Genomic DNA, 21,862 nt, shown 5'->3' with positions numbered 1-21,862 from the left:
GAAAAATAATGAATCCAGCTTAGAACATTGAGTTAAAAATACCTGTTGAGTTTGAAGAAGAGATGTCTAGTAGGCAGTTAAAAGTAGATGACTGAAACACAAGAAGGAGGATTAGACTCAAGATAAAGATTTTGTAAATCAGCCGATCATTTGAGGCCAAGGACAAGAATGAGGTGCCCTGGGAGACTGTAGGGTGAGCCAGAAGACTAGGATGGCACTGTGGGAATCAACTTTTAAGGAACTTCCAGTGGAAGACTAGTTGCAGTTGGCCTTTATCCCTAATAATTATTTAATTACTCAGTTAACTAGACTTCCTCTTTACTCTTGACAGATCTGCCTTTGGGAATGAGGTATCTCGTAAGTTTGGAATTGTTCTGTTGAACAGAGTAGAATTTAAAGAATGGCTTAAATAAGAATACCATACTTTTTCACTTCAGGAGTTCTTTGAGTTTGAATTTAAAAAGATTTTAAGCATGTGTTGTTTTTATTGGTATCCTCTTCAGATAGAATCTGTCCAGTGTTTCTCAAACTACATGTTAATTAACAGGTCCATTAATGGGTGATGAAGTCACTTTAGTGAGTAATGACCAGCTCTTTTTTTTCCTTTCTTAATAAATGGAAAAATACAGTAGAATAGAAAACATGAGAGTGCATAGCATATAGAAAGACTAAACATTGATTCTTTGAAATTTTTGTTTTAGTTTTATATGGATGTATGTAATAGGTTATGCTGTATGATGTGTTTCTTGGATTGGATTGTAGTAAAACAAAAAATTTGTAAGTCACTGCTTTGTACCATTTTGTAGGATATAAATTGAAAATCCTACAAATTATGTGAGACAGTTTACATTGAGTAGTACAAAATAATTTTGAAAGAAATAAGGAATTTAAAACTAATCTTATTTCTTGGAAGCTTCTAGTTGATATAGGTTTAATATGAAAATATTTTTTAAGTATGTAAATTGAGCATCTTAATGCAATATCTCTTCTTTTAGGTGATCAAATGAAGCCTTTACAAATGCTTATTGGAGAACTTCGCAAGGCAGTGTGTGAAGAGTGTTCTCATTTTACACAAGTAAGATATTAATTACAAAGTACTTTTAGACACAAAATGCTATATTTTAAGTTACAATTAATTTGATAAGCAGAGTCATCCAAATTAGTTTCCCCTATTATCTCACTTCAGAACTGTACTTAGAAAATATTCCTGAGTTTTTAAATTTGAAATGAACATTTAATTTTTTTTCTTGCTAATCAGTTTGCAACAGAAGAAATTCAGGTAAATTATCTCAGCAGCAAAATACACAAAAGGTACACTAAAAAAAAAAATAGAACAGTAGAGCCTTAAGCAGGTCTGTTTCCTACCCCTGCCCACTTTGGTAGTTGAGTGAATTTGATGACTTACCTGAGTATCTTGTACAAGACCAGTGAGAGAAGATTTCACACTTCAGATTGCCAGTATTTGAAAACTCTAATTATACTGAGTATAATTATATTTGTGATGATTGGGTGAAATCGGAGATCTTCTACATAGCTGCTGGAAGTGTACTATCTTGAGAAGCAGATTGGTAAGGTATATTGTTAAACATATGTACATCACACAACCCAGGCATTTACTTCTACTTAGGCTTACATATGTGCACAGCGAGATATGTTCACTGCAGGAGTGCCTGTGTTAAAAATTGGAAACAGCTCAGATTTCCATCTGCAGGCAAATGAATGAATAAATTGTGATATATCCATACAATGGAGCAGTGTTTGGTATGTGTACTAATGTCAATAAATCTCAGAAGAAAAAAGGATAAAAACATGTGTGTTAGAGTAATCACCTCTCAGCAGAGGGAGGTGAATGAAATGGGTAAACGTGCTTAATGCAGAGAGCTTCAAATCTCTATGTAATGTTCAATTTCTTTTTAAAAGTATGTATATAATATGACAAAATACTAGTGTTTGTTGTAGCTAGGAGATAGATGAACTGTCTTTCCTGCATATTTGAAATAGTTCAAAATTTAAAATACATGCCTAGGCTTGTCCCAGATCTCCATCCCCACCTGTGTATTTGTAAATTGAAGAGGGAAAAGGGTGATATTATTTGGGACAGGTAGAGCTGCCTTACTGATTCTGATTACCTATAGAATAGTAGAAAAATGGTATTCAGGACAATGAAAAAGTCAAAAATAACCACGCTAAATGTGTGAATTATTCATTCAGCCTGTACCTCTGCTGAAGGATTCTGTCATGGTCCTTTCATATCCATTATTGATAGTCAGTACATATGGAAAGAAGGCCCCAGTCATAGTAGTTTATTTAAAAGCTAACTGTATCTTATTTTCTTCCATTAATATCTTTACCTGACCCCTATCTCAAGTTAAAATATGAATCAGCTTATTGTAATGGAGAGGTCCCCTGGAGTTCATCATGAAACCTGATTTGTCACTAATCATTGATGTTACCATGGACTAGTTACTTCATCTTTCTGAGTCTGTTGCTTTATCTGTAAATTGGGTGATCATTCAGGTTTCTACCATCCTTAATCAAGTTATCAATTTATGATAAAATTCTACCTTAGGGACTGTGTTGAAAATTTAATGAACTCAATTATTAATAGACAATATAGTTTAATTTTAAGGCAGATCTCAAGAAATAGCAACAATAAACAAATTGATTTTATTAGCCTAGAAGTTGTTGATTGATATTTCCAGTTGCGTGAGGGGCAAAGGTGAAACTTATTTAGAGGGTTTATCAGATGATTATAGGGCATGTGTCATAAGTGATGATAGAATTGTCTGTTGCTCAGGAGAAAAACCAGAATAATTTGTCAAATATTTTTAATTTTTTTGTGTGTATAAACCACAAAATACTGTTCTCTTATGTTACAGAAAAATGTGTGACTGTAATCTCCTACTTCATGTATTATAATTTCTATAGAATTTGTAGACTACTTTCTAGTCATCATTTTTGAACTAACATCCGTTTGGTATTTTTTCAAGGATAGTTGACATTACAGAGGTAACATCAGAAAAGTGTCCAAGCTAGAAAGTGGTAAAGTGCAAGATATATTCATTATTAGAAGCAGAAAAAATTATAGTTTTGATAGATATATTTGATATATTTTGTAGATAATGAATATTATCAATATTCCTGGTATAAGAATAATTTCATGTCCTGTATATAAAGAGAAAAGACTTGGGCTATTTCTTTTGCAGATTGATTTGGTGTGTATGGAAGAGTATTTGCTTACTGATTTTTCAGTGCCATTTTGACTGCCTTTTACGTATAGGAAAATAATATTTAATGAGCTTTAGAGGCAAATATCAAAATTTTAATTCCATAAAATACCTAATTTTGTTGTCAACAGACTTTTTGCAACGTGCTTGGTAAACATACTCCTGCTCTGAAATGTGAAGTAAATGTAGAAGAGAAAGAGACTTCTGGTGTTCACACTCCTGAAAATCAAGAACTAGAATTGCAAGATTATAGATGTGAAGTTCAAGGTAGTAAAGGCTTTACCACATTATTGAACAGATTATTTAATTTTCTTAAATGACTTGATAAACTTTTCCCTTTGATTCATTACTTAATCATTTAGTCAGTTTGAGTTTATCATATAAACATCTTATTTTTTCAAATTTCGTGAAATCTTATACTTAACGTACATTTTTATTTTTACAATGCAATAATTGTGGTATAAAGAGAACCAAAGCTGTCTACAAGTTTCCTTGTCTCTTTATCCTCTACTCCTCTATTTCCATCTTTTTCCTCACTGTGATTTGTAATTTTATACCATAATAAAAACCTTTAAATGTTATTGTATTTATTGCATAAGTTTATGTCAGTGCTCTATTTTTTTAAAGGAATAAAAAGACATACAATTATCTTTCTTAATAAGAATCCTATTTTAGTTTAGTTTTACAAATTGCAACTTCAATTTTTTGTGTTCCTTCACAGATAAAATGTTTCCTGTCTCTGTTTGTTTGTATAAATAATGGACAAAATGTGTACAAATTAGTGTACAAAAAGAAATTAACATATTTTAATACGAAGTTGTTGGGTTATTTGTAGCAAGTGTTTCATATTAATGAGATTTTAATTATTGGCTACTAAATATATGAATTTTACTTCTAGCTGGCAACTTTCTAAAATTAGGAAAAGAATAATCCTTACTGAAAGAAGCAGACTCTTACTGTGGAGTGAAATTATTATAATTGTTTGTTTGTCATTTAGATTTTCAAGAAAACATGCAGACCCTTCTCAACAAAGTAAATGAGGAATACAACAAACTCTTGGTACTTCAGTCACAATTAAGTAAGGTCTGTGAAATGGAAAATATAATATTTGCATTTATTATATTACATGCTATTTTGTAAGCTGCTTCTTTAACCAAGAATTTCTAAAATAAGTGAACATGAAAAGAAAATTAAGGAAAAGTGATACATGTTTATAGTATCAGTGAACTGAAGGAATTTCTGCAATTTGAATACTCTTTATCCCTTTAGAGGATTTTTGAAATCATGATAAAGTTAAAATATATATAAAATGTCAAGCTGTGAACTTTGTCAAGCAGTTGCATTTAATTTTACATATAACATTTTAAAGCAATGAATCTGTTTTTAAAAACAGTAATTAGTTTAATTGTTTAGAACATAGCTAGTTAGTTTCACATGGTGTTATATATATATAATTTCCTTTAAGCAGTTGTCTTAGAAATGTGTGTATAGAAAGAAAACTAGTTAAGAGAGTATAGATGGCATAATGTAATTTATTAACTGTATCAGAAAACAACTTAAATAACATATATTAGCAAAGATAAGTGTTGGAATTTCATGTTCTTCTTCCTCCTTCTCTTCCCCTCCCTCTTTTTTTCCCTTTCTGTTTTACCCCTATTTCCTTTCCTCTCTCCTCTTTTTGTGCAGTTAAAGCACAACCTTATCCAGCCTTTCCTAAAACTTGTAAACCTATCCTGGTTTCTTATAGATAACTTTTTTAGGAGGGCAAGTGGATAGATAAAACCCCTTCTTTAACTCTACCTTTCTCTACAATCGCTAGTTTTCTTTCTCCTTCCCTTAACAGCCAAAACTTTGACCCCTATTTAGAATCACCATACCATTTTCTAACCAATACTCTTTGTAGTCTAGATTTCTTCTTTTTCTGCTACCCTTATTGTGCCTCTAAGCACCCTTCTTCTCTGCTTGGACTTGGGTTCTGAGGGCTGCTAAGAAAATTAGATGGTGATGTGGTTTGGTGACATTACATTATCATGGCCTCTGACCTCCGGATCACTTGACAGTTCTTTTATGTGGCCATTTATCCTCTCATAATCCCCTCAGTAGATACTACCTAACTTTACAACTTTCTTCAAGTCATGCATTCCATTTCTAGTGCCCTTTTTTCTTTGCAGATGGCCTTATTTCCTATTTTTCTGTGAGTGTAAAAGTGAGCTGTCAATTATAAATGATCTCATCTTACTACATCTAGACCAGATGTATTTCTTTAAATCTGCAAATACCCTAATTCATTTTCCTTCTGTCTCAGAAGAAGTTATCCCTTTTCATAACCAAGATTATTTTATTTCTGGTGCTTTTGTTAACATCCTCTTCTACCTCCTCTAAAACTGATAACCTGTTTCTCCCTTCACTTTGATGTTTTCGGCTTCTTTGTCGCTGTTTTTCTCTGTTTCTGTCTTCTTTCCCCTTGCACATTCCTCATTTCTCCACTGTTGAGAACTTAACCAGTCTTCCCTCAATCTGACATCTCCCTTTGTGATTCTCTTTCTCCTTCATTGTCATACTGAAGGAAAGAATAGACAATAGCCAGAGTTTCCCATCTCCTCCTCTCTTGCTCTCTTCTACCCACTATAAACAAGCTCCCAACTTCCATTTCACTGAATTTTCTTTGACAAAATTTATCAATGAATTCTTAATTATCAGATTTCCTTTCTGCCTTCTTACCTTCCTTCTTTGTTTTCTCTTAAAAATGTGTTGCTTTTTCTTATGGCAATACATAGCTGAAACTATCAAATAGTGTAGAGGGCTTACAGTAAATGAGTAACCTCAATGATGTTTGTCATTTTGCCTCCCTTTTTAGGACAGTGAGTTGGGAACAGTTTGCTTTGATGAGACACACACCTCCCTTCCTCAGTGCCAGAATGTGGGAGGCTGCTCTGGAACACATACCCGCACTAGCCTGTTTAGTTCTCCCAGATACTTCTTTCAGTTTCTTTTGAGAAGAACTTTTACCTGCCACTAGATTTCTGGCTGGCTGCGTCAGGAGAAAGGGCTATACTGTGATTAATTAAAGGTCAATGTATTTGTTTTCTGATCTACTCTGTTCCTGTCGTTGCACTCTCACTGAGTCTCAGGCCTTTCTAGGGTTTCACTAGGCAAATTAACTGTTTCCTGTAACTGTGGTACCCTTCATGTGTGCTCTAGGCCACTGCTCCCTCCGCCCTGCTTAATCTGTATTCCTCCACCCCTGTCTGATGAAAGCTCTCTCGGTCTCTTCTCTTACTTTCTTGTTTATTATGGATTTGTGCTTTTTAAAGATTCATCATTGTTTTAATTGAATCATAGGGAGGAAGGAGAAGTATATGTCAAAGATCATAAACATAAATACCTATGTAAGCTTAGCACATAAAGTAAATGAAGAAAGCCAAGTGAAAACTGGAAGAGTGAAACCTGGAGAAAACATACCTCATCTGAAGAGGATAGGGGCTGCTCAGCTTCACTTTGTTGTTGTCACGTGTAAAATTGGGGCTCAGTGTTGTTAATTCTTTCAACTTACCCATTTTTTGTGAAGTCTTTGCTTTTAAAAATGTTAAAGGCAAATGTGAAGTGGGGTGAGGGTATAGCTTAGTGGTAGAGTGCATGCCTAGCAAGCATGCATAAGGTCCTGGGTTCAATTCCCAATGCCTCCGTTAAAAATAAGTAAATAAACCTAATTACCTCCCTTCCTCCCCCCCCCCAAAGGAAAAAAGATGTTGAGAAGTATTAAAAATAAACAATTAGATAAAAATAAACAACAAGAAAAACCACTTGGTACCCAAAAGAATACTTCTGTATTCTGGATTTAAAATCAAGCCTCTACTTTGCAGCCTTGGGTATAACACATGCTCAGTGTATCTTGAATTAATTTTCTTTTTAATTTTTATGCATTTTTACTTTGTAGTCTCTGCTGCTTTCTTAGAATATTTTATTCCTTTAGCTTCTGTGACTTCAATTCTGTGTTTTTTTAAGCCTCATTGTGGGCTTTGCCCACCCATTTACAGTCACCAAGAATCTTTACGTGATCCTCTAATTATGCTGTGTGCTGCCCTCGTCTACTTCCGTGACTTCCGGATCTTCATGTCTAGTTAGTCCTTACTCCTGAGCTGTAGGGTTGTATTTCTAATTGGGTGTCTCTACTCGAGTATCCTTTAGGTATGTCTCAATCAACACTAAAATTTAAATTTATTTCTTTCTTTCCCTTAAACCAGCTTCTCCTTCCTTCTGAGAATAACTTTCAACTAGAAACTTGGGGATAATATCATCCTAGACAATTCTCTCCCCTAACCCCTGATCTTCCATCATACTGCAATACACTCTGAAGGGAGTACAAAAGAATGAGAGATGTATACCTTGTACTCATTCACTTGTCCAGCCAGTAATATTTATTTGCTAATTATATGCCAGTAAATAAAGTCACAAGCTGAAAGGAATTTATAAATGGATGGACTTTATTAAACTAATTCAGGTTTTATATATATATAAAAATAGTTATTCAAGGCAACATGTAATTGTTTAAAAGAGAAGTACTTTTGGATTTAAGCAAACAAGTAAATGAGTATAGGCACGGATAACTAAGAAAGATTTCTTGGAGGAAGTGGGACTTGATTGGACCATGAAATATGTGTAGGTTTTGATAAAGAAGGGGAGGGAGAATAGCATTCCAGGTGGAAGGGGTGATATGATAAAAGTCTTGGAGGTGTAAGTGTGGTGTATTTGGGATATATTGCTCGAAGAGTAATGGACTCTAAAATTAGAGAGGTTAGATTGTACTAAACTTTGAATGCTAGGTGGGACTTTTATCTTGTAGACATTAAAAATCTGTTAGAAATTTGTGATAATGGGCTAGACATCATGAAGTTGAACTTTTAGGGAAATTAATCTGGTGGCAATGGGAGGTAGGAAAGAAGAAGGGATGATTCGTAAGACATTTTAAGTAGAAAAAGAACCTAAAGAATTTGATAACCAGTTAATGTGGGAGAAAATGGAGAAACAAGGCTAAGCTGAGTCTTACATTTTCATTTCCTGTTTCAGTGAAACTTAACACCTTAGATGTATGCAGAGTATGGTTGTGCTGAGAGTCCCCAAGACCACTCCCCAGTTCAGTGGTTCCCTAGAAGGATTCATATGATTCAACATATAGTTGTACTCAAGGCTAAGATATTACAGCAAAAGGATACAAAGCAAAATTAGCCCTGTAAAGGTTTGAAAAGGCACATGGGGTAAAGTCTGGAGGAAAGCAGGCACAAACTTCTAAAATCCTTTCCTAGCGGAGTCACAGGACACACTTAATTCCTGTAACAATTGTGACAGTATGTTTTGTTTGCTGAGGAAGCTCACCTGAGCCTAGGAATCAGTGGTTTTATTTTTTAGTCAGGTTGTCAGTGACATAGCATCCTCTTGCTTAGAACATAACAAAATCCAGTTCTAGAAAGAAAACATGTGTTCAGTGTAAACCATATTGCTTGTACAGTCTAGGCATGAGACACTCTTACCGTTTAGGGAAAGTTTTATGTTAGTGTAGGGAACTGTTTACCAGCTAAGTTCCCAGATACCAGATAAGAGTGCCCAGATGCCAGCCAAGGGCCAAACTTGCAAGCAGGACTTTCTAAAGAAATAGGAGTCTCTTTTCTACAGTGGGTAAAAAGTGAATTTCACATTATAACCCAGTAAGTTAGTTACAACTGCAGAGGCATCCCAGAGGTTGGTTACCATCAGAATCAGCACTGCTGTACATTACGGCTTAACCTGTTAACCTTGTCTTCTAATTCTCCTCATTTTAACCATATTGAAATAGTTAGAGTTTCCCAAATGCAGTCATATCTTTCAGACCCCCTGTGCTTTTTTGTGGGGGGCATGCTGTTCTTTCTGCCTAACACTGCTCTTCACCCCCCAATTTGCTTAGTATGTTCATACTTCTCATTCCATTTGGTTCAAATGTTCCTTTTGTGTCATCTTTACCTAAATTCCTAGACTTAGACATTTCTTTCTCCATTCTCTTAGTATCTGTACAAGCCTTTGCTTTTTGCACTTATCTTTTTCCATTTTTTGTTTTAGGGGGTTTGGGGGAGGTAATTAGATGTATATATTTATTTATTTTTAATGGAGGTACTGAGGATTGGACCCAGGACATCCTGCATACTAAGCATGCAGTCTACCACTGAGCTGTACCCTCCTTTTTCCATTATTTTCAATACTTCATTAACTTCCTTTCTTCCTTGATCCTATAGCTCCTTGTACAAACTTGCATTTGTATCACATTACTTTCTATGTTATATTTTTTTTTTAACTCTTCTTGCCTCTTCCACTACACTAAACCCGGCTAAAACCTTTAAAATCAGGAAGTCTTCTCTTTTTGGGGGGAGTGGGTAATTAAATTTATTTTTTATTTATTTAATGGCAGTACTGGGGATTGAACCCAGGACCTCCAGCATGCTAGGCATATGCTTTACCACTGAGCTATACCCTCCCCACTATGAAGTCTTCTCTTTATTTTTATTTCCTCTTCTTAGCACATTGGTTTGTTTAGCACATGGTAAAGGCTTACTAAACGTTTGCTGAGTGAATTAAGTGAAGATATAGAAAGGTTAAGCTAGAAAGTGAAGAATTTATCTAATGGCTTTATTTTCTCTGGGAAGTAGGAGGCAAGGTCCTATGCTGAAATGTAGTCACGGGGTAGGAGTAGGGTAGAGGACTTGATAAGAGTAGTCCCAACTGAAATAGTCCTAATGGGAAATAGCTTTTATCCTGTTGTTCACTTGCTTCTGTAGTATCCTTTGTTCATCTAGTCTAGCAAGTCCAAATTCCCCCTGTTTTTAAGATGCTCTGTAATCTAGATCTGTCTTATTTATCTAGCATGATTCCCCCATCCTTATCCAAATTAAACCCCTCCTGACAAAATTATTGTCTTCATTTCTTACGTCATAGGTCAGTCACTCTTTCACAAACGCTCCTATTCTTTCTTCCTTGTAGCCTTTCCTAATTATTGCCCCAAATGATCAAGGCCCAAATGAAATCTGACTTCCTCCATTATTACTCAGACCCACATCAATCTTTCTTTTGTTATTGCTCTTTAATCAAACTTTATAATCAAGAGCTTCTCTAATTGTTTAATTTTATTTCCCCAATTAGTTGGTAAATTCTGTGAGTGCATACTTTTACTGATTTTATATTCTTATTCTTCCTTGTCACAATGCTAGCCACATAGTAGATTATTATTTGAAGAATGACTAAATAATATACATATATGTCTGGCATATTGCTGCCTAGTTTTCATAGTTAAAGAAATAAACAGAGATTTATGTGTTTTCAATGTTTTCCTTCCTTTTTTGAAAAGAGCAGCATTTATTTGTCAGTTACATGGTTGTACATAGGTTGTATCCAGAGATTAACAGCAGATACATTATCAAACACTGATAATATAAAATTTGCTGTTCGTGAATTGAAATTTCAAAGACCAGGTCATAAATATTGTCATGAGCTTTATACCAAAATTCTGTGCAGCTCCTGTATTTGTAGTTAAAATGAACTTCCTTCTGACTACAAAAAGAACATTATTCTTCCTAATATAATTTCAGTGCTATGAAGGTATGTGGTGTGAGTCACTGTGTTGAAAGAGAACATGGAATAACTTGGAAAGGAAAATATTTGTATTAGAGTGTCACAATTTTAGATGATTTTGAAAAAGCATTTTAAATGTAGAGTTGCTTTTATATAATTTTTACAATACTGGGTCACATATTTATGTCACTGCTTTTCTCCTGTTATGTTCAATAGATTCAAAGACAGCAAACAGGTGATGTGAAACTTGAATTTGCAGAAGAAAACCTACCAAAAGAGGAAACAGACTTTTTACTTACCTGTTCTCAGATGACCAATTTGCAAGACACTGGTAAATCCTGATTATATATCATAATGCAGTGTTTTTATACCAATACTCAGTAATTTGATTTTTTACTTTAAAATTTGAGACAAGCTAGTACCTTCAGCATTTCACTGTAACACTCTGGTCTCAGTTTTCTAATCCTTAAAATGAACGGTTTAGACTACTCATCTCTCTTCACTTCTCTGTGGTTCTAAATTGTTTTCAGGTTAACAGATTGGTAGAGTTAGGGGTACTGAAGCTATGAAGGTAGAGCAAATGATCTTGAATTACATTATTCATGTTTTCTTGTTTTCATCAGTCAAAGTGAGTTTAAATTGAAACTTAGGTAAAAATTAAAAATGTTTGAAAAAAAACAAAAAATGGGAGAGGAAAGAGCTCAGTGGTAGAGCTCATGCTTAGCACGCACAAGGTCCTAGATTTAGACCCCAGTATCTCCATTAAAAATAAATAAATTTTTAAGACATAAAAAACATTATTTTTCAAATAAGAATAAATATTCTCTGCACATCCCAAAAAGTGATTGTGGTATTTCACAAATAAATTTGTGTTGAAATGTGTATTTTCTTCTGTTCATGTAACGTAGATGCCAGAAATAAAAGCAAGTTATCTACTCTACAAGATATCCAAGCAATTAGACAACTTGAAGGACAAGTTCAAGAATTAGAAAACCTTGTATCTTCTTTGCAGCAGCAATTGAAAGAAAATGAAGAAAATTATGGGGTAGAGATTCATTCTTTGCAGGAAAGGCTTCAAGCTGTTAATGAGTCTACAGTTCAACAAAGGTATTCATCTACTTATAATTTCATATTATAGTATTTGTAGCTTAGTAACAATCATAGTATGGTTATTCTAAGAAAAAAATGTCATAAGCAAATGTATGTGAAAGAGATGGGCTGCAGGATTATCAAGAAATAAGAGCTAGAGATAACTTTATCTCTGAAATGTGTGAACTAAATGTTAGTGTAAACCAAACACATTTTATAATGGGAATTTTACCTATACTTTTATAAAGATGCTGGTTGGTATGAATACCTGCTAGATTGAATCAGGCAGTGTGCACGTATTTGTTTTATTTCTGTATGCCTAATCTTTCCTACATTTTTTACTATGACTTTTTTCCCTTTTTTTCATTTTTCAGTTTTTTAGGTAGAATTGTTGCAGTTTGCACATTTACAATAAATTGTATGTAAATACGTGTATACAATATATTGCGCATTTTTTTTGGATTTACATACATGTATTCTTCATTGTTTCTAAGAAGTTTAGAGCTTTAGCTTTTTAAACTTACATAGTTATCAAAAGAATAAAGCCAACCATAAAATAAGAGTCAACAGAATGCAGTAGTCCAATCATAAAGGACAGTCAGATGTGCTTACACATATTCAAGAAATCAATCATCTAAGTTATAAATAATAAATAGTTCATTTGTGTCTTTTTTTTTTTTTAGATTCCACATATAAATATCACATAGGTATCATGGCATTTTTCTTTCTCTTTCCAGCCCACTTTACTTAGAATGACGACCTCCAGGTCTATCTGTATTGCTGCAAATGGCATTATTTTATTCTTTTTTATGGCTGAGTAGCATTCCACGGCATATATACCACATCTTCTCTATCCAGTCATCTGTTGATGTAGTCTTTGCTGCTTTGATGTGGGTAATACACAAGGAATATGTGGTCATTCCAGTCATAGCTAGACTTTCTCCACTTGTTTGTCTAATGCTTAGATTCACCGTGTCAAAGAATGGAACTCTGGATCTTCCCCTCAAAATTTGTTCATGCTGCAGCCATCTGTGGTGACTCCTCTTTCTCTCCTATCTTACTTCCAGTTTATCAAAAAATCCTGTTACCTTTACCTCCAAAATACGTCCAAACTTGAGCACTTCTCACCAGCCCCCTGGTCCCTGCCACCATCATGTCTCACCTGTATCACTTCAACAGCAGATCTCCCTGTTTCTACCCTAACTCTTCCCTAAACTTTGTTCTCAACACAGTTCAAAACTTTGCTTTTGGAATTTAAGACAAATTATGTTATTCCAGTGTTCTTCTGTCCTTACTGTGCCTTACTGGGTTCTCCATAATGAGTCCATGTTACCTCTCTGAATTTATCTCCTACTGACTTGCTTGTCACTTACTATTCTGAAGCCACGTAGTCTCCTCGAGATCCTTGAACTATCGGTATGCTTCTGCTGTAAGGACTTCTCTCTCATTGCTATTCCTTCTACCTACAGTGAACTTTCTCTAGGTATTTGCATGCCCAACACACTCACCTCCTTTGGGTCTTTACTCAGATGTCATGTTCTCATGGGGCCTATCCTGATCACTCTATTTAAATTGAAATCATCACTTAGAACTCTGCATACTAATTTCCTGTTTCATTTTTCTATATTATTTAATATTATCTGTTTTTTATATATATATATATATATATATATATATATATATATATATATATATATATATATATATATAAAACTATATATAAAATGAAAAACAGGTCTATATATATATATGTGACAGGTCTATATATATATATATAACAGGTCTATATATATATTTGAAGGGGAGGTTAATTTATTTGTTTTTATTATTTATCTCCTCTGAAGGACTTTAGGCTTTGTAAGATTTTTGTCTGTTTAATTCACTGTTTTCCAAACGCTATAGTAATTCCCTGTGCATAGTAAGTGCTCAGTAAATTTTTGTTAAATGAATGAGCAGTTTATAATTCAGTAGAGGAGCATGCTGTAGTATTTAACTAGCTCTATAAAACCCTCCGGGATTTAATCTAACTTTGCCTGGCTCTGCTGCTCTAGGACTGATGTCTCCATAGGCACCTGTTATTGGAACCTGAAGAAAATTTTATTTTTTGAGACAAAATACTGAATTTCTATGCTTCTTTGGAAGCATTCTGTTTCTCCTTCTTTTATTCAAAGTCTATATGTAAGCTTTGGAATTTTTCATCCAGCATTAGTGCACAGCCTTATGAAGCTTCCATTTTATTTGAGATCAGTATTCCCAATTTTACCATGCATCAGAAGCATTGGAGGTTTTGAAATTTAATGTTATTTTTCAAATACTTAAAAGTACAGATTACTGGATTATGCAGTATAGATTCTGGATTATACTCAGTCACTTTGAAATGGACCAGACATTTGTATTTGTAACAAGATGATTCTGGCAGGCAGTCCACAGATTGTTATTTAGAAACTATTATTTTAGGTTTTTTAGTATGAAAGAAAATTGATAGCAAGAACTTTCTTATAACCACTTTCAGTATTTTCAAGTAACCTTTCTTTAATTAATGATGCTTTTTTTCCTCAGAGTATGAAATAAAGGGAATTTTCTAAAAATGTAGACTTTGCTATTACTGCGTTTGGTCTTTTGCCAGCTCATTATACTTTCTCAGAGTTTCTATAATACTCAATGGAAATGTGTTAACAATACCTTTCAATTTAAGCCATCAGTTTTCTCCCATCATCCCCAAAATAAGGTTTATTGACTTCCTTGTTCACTCCTGTGAACAGTAATTAATTTCTTGTTAAACATCATCGCATATTTGGACACAACTCTAGCACTTTCTGAATAAAGAGTATACTGTTCTCCTAAGATAGGCTGAACTAGTTTAAGAAAAGTAAGTCATTCATATAACAAATATCTGTTGGTGTCATATTCGAAGCCTCTTCGAGATATAGTATGGAATTGAAATAACCTTGGGCTTTACAGTCAGACAGACCTATATTTGACTCCTGATTTGAGCTTTTTCTGGCTATATAATCTTGGGCAGATATTTAAACATGTCTAAGTAATATTAGGGACTATAAAAACTACTCTTAATTTAAGATCATGAAGATTAAAAGAAACAGTAAGTGACAGCATTGTAAACTGACTATTTCAATTAAAAAAATGCAAAAAATTTAGATCACACCCTTAAAAAAAAAAAAGAAAAGAATGCAGACTTTTTGAGCAAATCAGCTGTCTAATTTTGAAATACAGTATCTGTATTATTAAATAAATGGTCAGGAGTAGAATTAGGGCCACATGACAGGCAGACATATATCTTCTGATTTTATTCTTTGATCATGTTTAGTAGTAATGAAGAAAGAAAAAGAAAGAAAGAAAGAGTGACTGGAAGAGCCTTGGCTGGATATTGTGTAAGAAGCTTTCTATGTGTATAAAGTGGCCCTTTATCTTAAGGGACTGTAATCCAATCACTGAAATAATACTTACTCACAAAACAGCAATTCATAAAAAGTAGTGGTTGGGTAATATAACATGATGATACAGCCAAAATACTGGAATATAAACCCATGTCTATGTGGCATTTTTCACTGCCCATCACTGCGCAATTCTGTAATATTGCTTGTTGGAGTGGCTCCAGAGGGAAATGGAAATGAAGGGATGAATATGAGACATTGGGATGAAAGGAATCTTGGGAGCAACGCAGAGGGAAAAATCAAAGATGACCTTGTGTTATTTGAGCTGCAGAATATGGAGACTAATGGTGCATTAATATAGAGAGAAATCAGGCAGGTGAAGGGTAGGACCTTAATTGTAAGAAGGGAGGAGTGAATTTGGTTTTAGCCAGATTATTTTTTGAATTTGGAATAAACACTTTCAAATGCTATAAAGCTACAGAATTGAAGAAAATATGATCAAAGAATAAAATCAGAAGATATATGTCTGCCTGTCATGTGGCCCTAATTCTACTCCTGACCATTTCTTTAATGGTACAGAATTATGGACTAAGCAGGATTTTTTTTTTTTTTTTTGAGTTTGGGTCTTCTTAGCTGGATAAATAATCCAGAGGGTTTTCCCTGGGCTTTGAAAATAAGAAGACATGAAGCAGAGGATCAGAATACTGTATGCAAGAAGCTATGAGGAAACAGACAAAAATGATGAGAAAGATAGAAGAACCAGGAAATGGCAGAGAAGAAAGACAAGGAAAACAAGTTTTCATGATTGTTTAACATGAATATAGAACATTTATAGACAATTCACAGCAGAAGAAACTTTCACAGCCAGTAACATTTGAAAGGCTCAAAAATAAAGACATACGTGTTCTAACAAAGTTTTAAGACTGTTACGTTTCCATGTTGCTGAAGTTTTGAGAGAATATTCAAGTGGTATAAAACTAAAGTAACTTTAGTTACGGCATAAAACTAAAGTAACTTTCTGAATATGGCATTTTTAAATTTTAAATATTAACAATTATAAGATTTTATCATATAGAAATATCAAATGTGTGCAAAGATATATTTATGAGAATCTATATATGTAGCATTGTTTGTTAATAGTGAACATTTGGAAATGGCCAAATACAATATAGAATAAAGACATAAATAACAAAAGATACATGAATAGGTTAAAGAAAAAATCCAGAAGTGGTTGTATAAATTAAAAATCTTCCTCACTGCCACTGCCCTGTGTTTCAGTAGAGGTATCATTGTGACTTTTGATGTGTATTCTTCAGACTGTGTGTTTGTGTGTGTGTAAGTAATTTTTTAATAAAAATGAGTTTTTCCAAACTTTTTTACTCAATCATAGCATAGAGAACTTTGTAAAAATGTCTGTACTTATAAATAACTCCGTGTTATACATTTGCATAATAAACTGGCGTAAAATTGAGTTAAAATATTGTCATTTAATGCTGTTACTTTAAAGTGGAAAAATTCATCAAAAATATAACTTTAGTTACAATACTTTTAACTCTTGACCTATCATTCTTGTTTTTACTACCCCCATACACATTTTGTCTGCTATAAATCTGGACTAACAATAAAATTTGTGCACATCTCTAATTCTTTCACCCCCTTTTATTTATATTTAGCTTCTCCATTGATTCGGTGGTGATTACTGAATCTGATGTGCAGAAAACAGTATACCCTGGAAGTTGTCTGAAACAGAACGTTGATGGTACAACAGAGGTAGTGTATCTTTAGATTGTTATGTACACTGATTTTATTTTTGTTACTGTCATTTTGTGTCTGTAGTTTAATATTTATCAAAAAATAGTTGCTAACAAATAAGTATAACTATAAGGACAATATCTTATATAAAATATCCAGAAGGATATATAAGTAAAGAAATTTAATCTATTTTCATAGCATAGGAAAAATGCAAAGTTTAAATTGAGAGGTTTTTTTCCCTGCCTAAATACGTTCTCGTTTAATTCTGTCTTGTTTTATATACCATGGGCTGTATAACAAATTAGCTTCAGAAAAGAGAAACAACTTTTCTTCCCACCAAGGGAAGTTGGATCAGACCATCTCTAAAATAGTGTTTAGGGATCTCCAAAATTCAGTGTGCTAGGGCTGGAACGATGGACGAGCCTTTCTTTAGCACAGGCCGTATGATATATAGAAAAACCCGTCATCTTTCACAGTGTATCTCATCTAGCTAAACCACTTTTGCCTCTCCTCCACACTGTATATATTCCTAATTTGTGGCCACTTTTCTGAAACTTCTAACTATAAAACCCTGGCCTTCACTCAGTAAATTTTTAGTTCTTAAGTCTAGAGGAAAAGAGCATTGTTCTCTCTCATTCTGAATATAGAAGAGAGATGTTAGCCACGTTCTTGATTTCTTCCACATTCATCCCATATGGAATATCTGGCTGACATTCAGATAATTGGTAAATAAAGAAATATTTTCTTACCAAGAACATATTTACATTTAAATAGCCATTTGGTTTGTTTCCTTTTCATAAAAATGATTTGTAGTTGTAGAAAATTGGATACTATTAATAAATACCAAGGAGAAAAGAAATTTGTTTACAGTTTTAGAGCAAAGATAGCCACTGTCAAATTGACATTACTTAAAATGAAATACACACTCATCTTATTAATTATATTTAAGAAGTATCTTTTTCCCACTCTAGAACTGTATGTTAGTAATTCTAAATGTGTAAATATATTTCTCACTTTACATCTTTCTTAAGTGCACAGTAGTAAGTACAATTATTTCGTATTCACTAGAATTATTGTGTATAATTAAGGGAACAGAAATTTATTTATTAAAACTTCTCAGAAGTTTTCTAAAAAATAGTTATCTTTTTATGATATTTGAGAGTAGAAGCTTAAAAATAAATGGTGTATAATTTATGTAAATATGTATGTTATATTTTGCTTTTTAATTTAGTTTTCTGATGAGCTTGGAGTGAAACAGGAAACAAATATGGTTAAGTTGCTGGAAAAACAGTACCAAGAACGATTAGAAGAAGAAGTAGCTAAGGTAGGTTTATAGTTTTTCTGGAGCATTGTTGTGGCCTGTATTCTCTTTTAACCTTCAAAAAACCCGAGATTTTATTGATGGTAATGCACTTTATTTTTTGTTGTAAGTTTTATATGTAGCTCATTTAAGTTGTCAGATACTGGCATTAACCACAGTTGCCTTTAAATGAAATGCTCTGTGATTTTTTTTCTCTGAGAAGAGCACTGTTCTCTTCATGTAGAATAGTAATTAGAAACTTTTCAAGTTATAAATGTGTTACCTTGTGAATAGTACCTCAGGAAGGAGTTTGGCTGTTCTTAAAGATGGGGGATATGATAGGAGATGAGAAAGAATGTGGTTGGTCTTTTATATATAACCTTTGCCTGCCTTCTCCCAGAGAAGTTACTGTGATGTTAATGATTGTAGATACTCTTAGCTGCTATGCACAGAGCCATTCTTGTAAACTCCTGAATACCAGGCATATCACCTAGTCTACCATTATGATTCCATTTCTTTTGTCTCTATTTGCTTTTATAATACATAAAATACCTAAAATTCCTGATTGGGTTCTTATATTGAAACAATTGAATTCTAAGTTTGTTTGAGTTTATAATATTTCAGCTATTCCAATCTAATAATCTCAGTGGGATATATACATTTTAAAGGGAGAGGATTGATGGAAATTATAGGAAATCAAAAAAGAATTAGATTAAACATAAATTAGATGCGGTCAAGACTCAGGAAACTATGTGGAACATAAGGACCTGCTCGCTTCTATATCTGAATTGAGTATTTAGTTACTGAAGATGAAAGTAAAAAGTGAGACACCATCACTTGTATATAAGCTCTCACTGTCTAATTCTTCAGAGAATTGCAGGTTTTCTCTTACACCTGTCCCTTTCATAAATTTCTCAAGTGGAGTGTTATAGCAGGGCATAATAGCATAATAGTTTAAGACCATGAGGTTTGATATAGGATTTACTATACTTTAAATTCTTCTTCTTCTGGTTTACTTAGATTTGTGATCTTAGGAGGGTTACTTAACGTTTAAGTCTCAGTTCCCTCTGTGTTGAAAGAGGAGAATAATAGAAATAATAGTAGTTCTTATGAGAATTCAATGAACTAATACATATAAAGCACCTAGAAGATAATCAAGACTTGGAAATTACATTTTTAAAATAGTCTTATTACTGTGATAATCTAAATATGTCTTGTAAAGTATCATTCATCCAAGCTGATAGCAGATCACCAAATTGCAGGTCTGTAAAAACTGTTCCAAAGGCAGCCAAGGTACTCTGATCCAAGAGACAACATTTGATGGCCCAGCTCTATTCTAGAATAGTGTATATAGATTGTTGACCTTGGCCACCAGTACAGATGGAATTATGCTCTACCCTGTACCCCTGAGATATGTGGTTGGAAAAATATTGAGGACCATTGTTTTAAAAGCACAGGGTATACAGAAGGAGCCCAATAGAGGTAGTGATTCCCAACATAGATAACATTAGATTCAACTGTGATTTGGGTACGTACTACTGGAAAAATAGACATTCATTAACATTTCATCGCCAGAGTTCTGAGTGCTAGGGTATAGCAGAGGAAAAAGAGATGAAATCTTTGCTCCTATGGACCTTGCTTCCTAGCTGGTGCAAAAGATAATATACAGATGGCAATAAATACTATGAAGAGAAAACGAATCAAGGTACTAGAACTAGGAAATTCCATGAGGAGTGAAATGATGTTATTTTTTTTTTGCAGTTTAATCACAAAAGGCCTCACTTTTAAAGTGATATAGGGGAGAATCCAGAAGGAAGTGAGTGAATAAATCATGAAGATAACAAATTGAGCACCTTTTAGGAAAATGGTATGCAAAAAAAAAAAAGAGAGAGAAAAGTCAGCAGTTCTCCAATGGATATCTCTAAGAGGTGGCCAGTGAGAATTGGCAGGAGTGTGAAGGCCACCTGCCCAACTGTCAGCTCTGCCAAGTTGGAGGACAGTTTGAGTCATTCCTGCCACATTTTCATGGGATCCATTTGGAGAAATACTGTGAAATTCTGATGCAGATTTATCTCCTCAGCAAATGTAACTGAATATAGGAAGAAGAAATATGGGGAAAGAGGGCAGGGACTTGCCCTTCAAGGGAAAATAGTACTCCAGGTAATTTGACCTAAGCAACTGGAAGAATGGAGTTACTGTTTACTTGGTGTCAGATGTGGAATGAAAAAGACAACAAAGGAGCAGTTTTTGGAGAGGTGTGAGAGACTTAAGAATTCAGCATTTGACCCATTAAATGTAAAACACTTATTAAATGTGTAAATATATGAGGTTGAGGAAGTGATTAGATGTATAAATCAAGAGCTCAGGAACTAAGATAAAACTAGACATGTAAATATGGTAGTATCTAGGACAATGTTTTTCAAACTGTGAGATACAATTCCTTTTTAAGTCATGAAATCAGTTTATTGGTTTAGGACCAGAATTTTAATATTAAGGGAAGAGTTCAATTATATAAACACACATGTACACAGAGGTACCTACGTATGCTTTGGATCACAATATAAAATGTATTTTTTTAATTGTTGTATGTGTATGTTTACCATGGCTGCAGTGAAAAGATTTGAAAACTGTTAACACAATGAGTATGAATAGAGAGGGGGTCTGGGAACTAAGCCTGGAGAATTTAGAGGTAAGAGAACTGAGGGAGAACAAAGGAGATGGAGAAGGAGTGGTAAATTAAAGGACAAAAGATTACATCACAGAAGTCAGTAATAAAAGTGTATCAAGAAGAGAATGTTTTAAACTGTGTCAAATGTTTCTAAGTCAAGAAAGATTAGAACTGCAAATTAACCATTGGATTTAAAATGTGAAATCATTGGTGACTTTCACAAGAGCACATCTGATGAGATGGTAAAGATAAACTGATTAGATTGGATTTGAGAGAGAGTGAAGGAGCAGAATGAGGAGTTGAGTTATTTTGAGTTTTACTTGAAAGAGGAGGAGAGAAATACAGTAGTAGCTGAAGGGTGACGTAGGGAGTCAAGTGGTGGATTTCGTTTACTTTTTGAGTTCTCATGTAGTTTGCTGTTGTATTTTGTTCATAGTTTTTAGTTGTAATCCGTGGGGGAGAGAGGCTGTATAGTGGATTACTTTATGCTGACTAGAATTACAAATCTCTTGTCTAGTGTTTTTTTATTCTACAATTTAGATGAAATGATTGCAGTATTTAGATTAGTCCACATATTTACCAAAAACATTTTAACGTTCTAATGTTTTTTGCATCTAAGGCCTTCTTTCTAAGATCATTTTTCTGCTTTCTAAGGGACGTCCTTTAAAAGTTCTTTTATTAACGATCTATTCAGAGTGAACCTGTTTTTGTCTTTATACCTTTATTTTGTTTTTATTCATGAACAATGGCTTTGTTCACCATTTGAATCTGGGTTGACAGTTATTTTTATATCAGAACTTTAAAGATACATTCCATAGTTTTCTGCTTCTCTTGTTTGTGC

General features: G+C 33.7%; 1 protein-coding gene across 1 annotated transcript in view; it reads left to right on the top strand.

Moving 5' to 3' along the window:
• Nucleotides 1–21,862, top strand: part of AKAP9 (A-kinase anchoring protein 9) — a 168,580-nt gene that overhangs the window by 68,718 nt on the left and 78,000 nt on the right. The window contains exons 11-17 of the mRNA XM_010978037.3: nt 996–1,075; nt 3,359–3,494; nt 4,225–4,310; nt 11,037–11,151; nt 11,729–11,927; nt 16,975–17,071; nt 18,285–18,377. Of these exons, the coding sequence (XP_010976339.3) occupies nt 996–1,075; nt 3,359–3,494; nt 4,225–4,310; nt 11,037–11,151; nt 11,729–11,927; nt 16,975–17,071; nt 18,285–18,377 (806 nt within the window). The remainder of the gene's footprint in view (nt 1–995; nt 1,076–3,358; nt 3,495–4,224; nt 4,311–11,036; nt 11,152–11,728; nt 11,928–16,974; nt 17,072–18,284; nt 18,378–21,862) is intronic.

This window comes from Camelus dromedarius, chromosome 7 (assembly GCF_036321535.1).
Source record: "Camelus dromedarius isolate mCamDro1 chromosome 7, mCamDro1.pat, whole genome shotgun sequence".
In the NCBI taxonomy this organism is placed as follows: domain Eukaryota; kingdom Metazoa; phylum Chordata; class Mammalia; order Artiodactyla; family Camelidae; genus Camelus; species Camelus dromedarius.
Note: the sequence above shows the minus strand (reverse complement) of the source record. Positions and strands in the feature narration are given on the sequence as shown.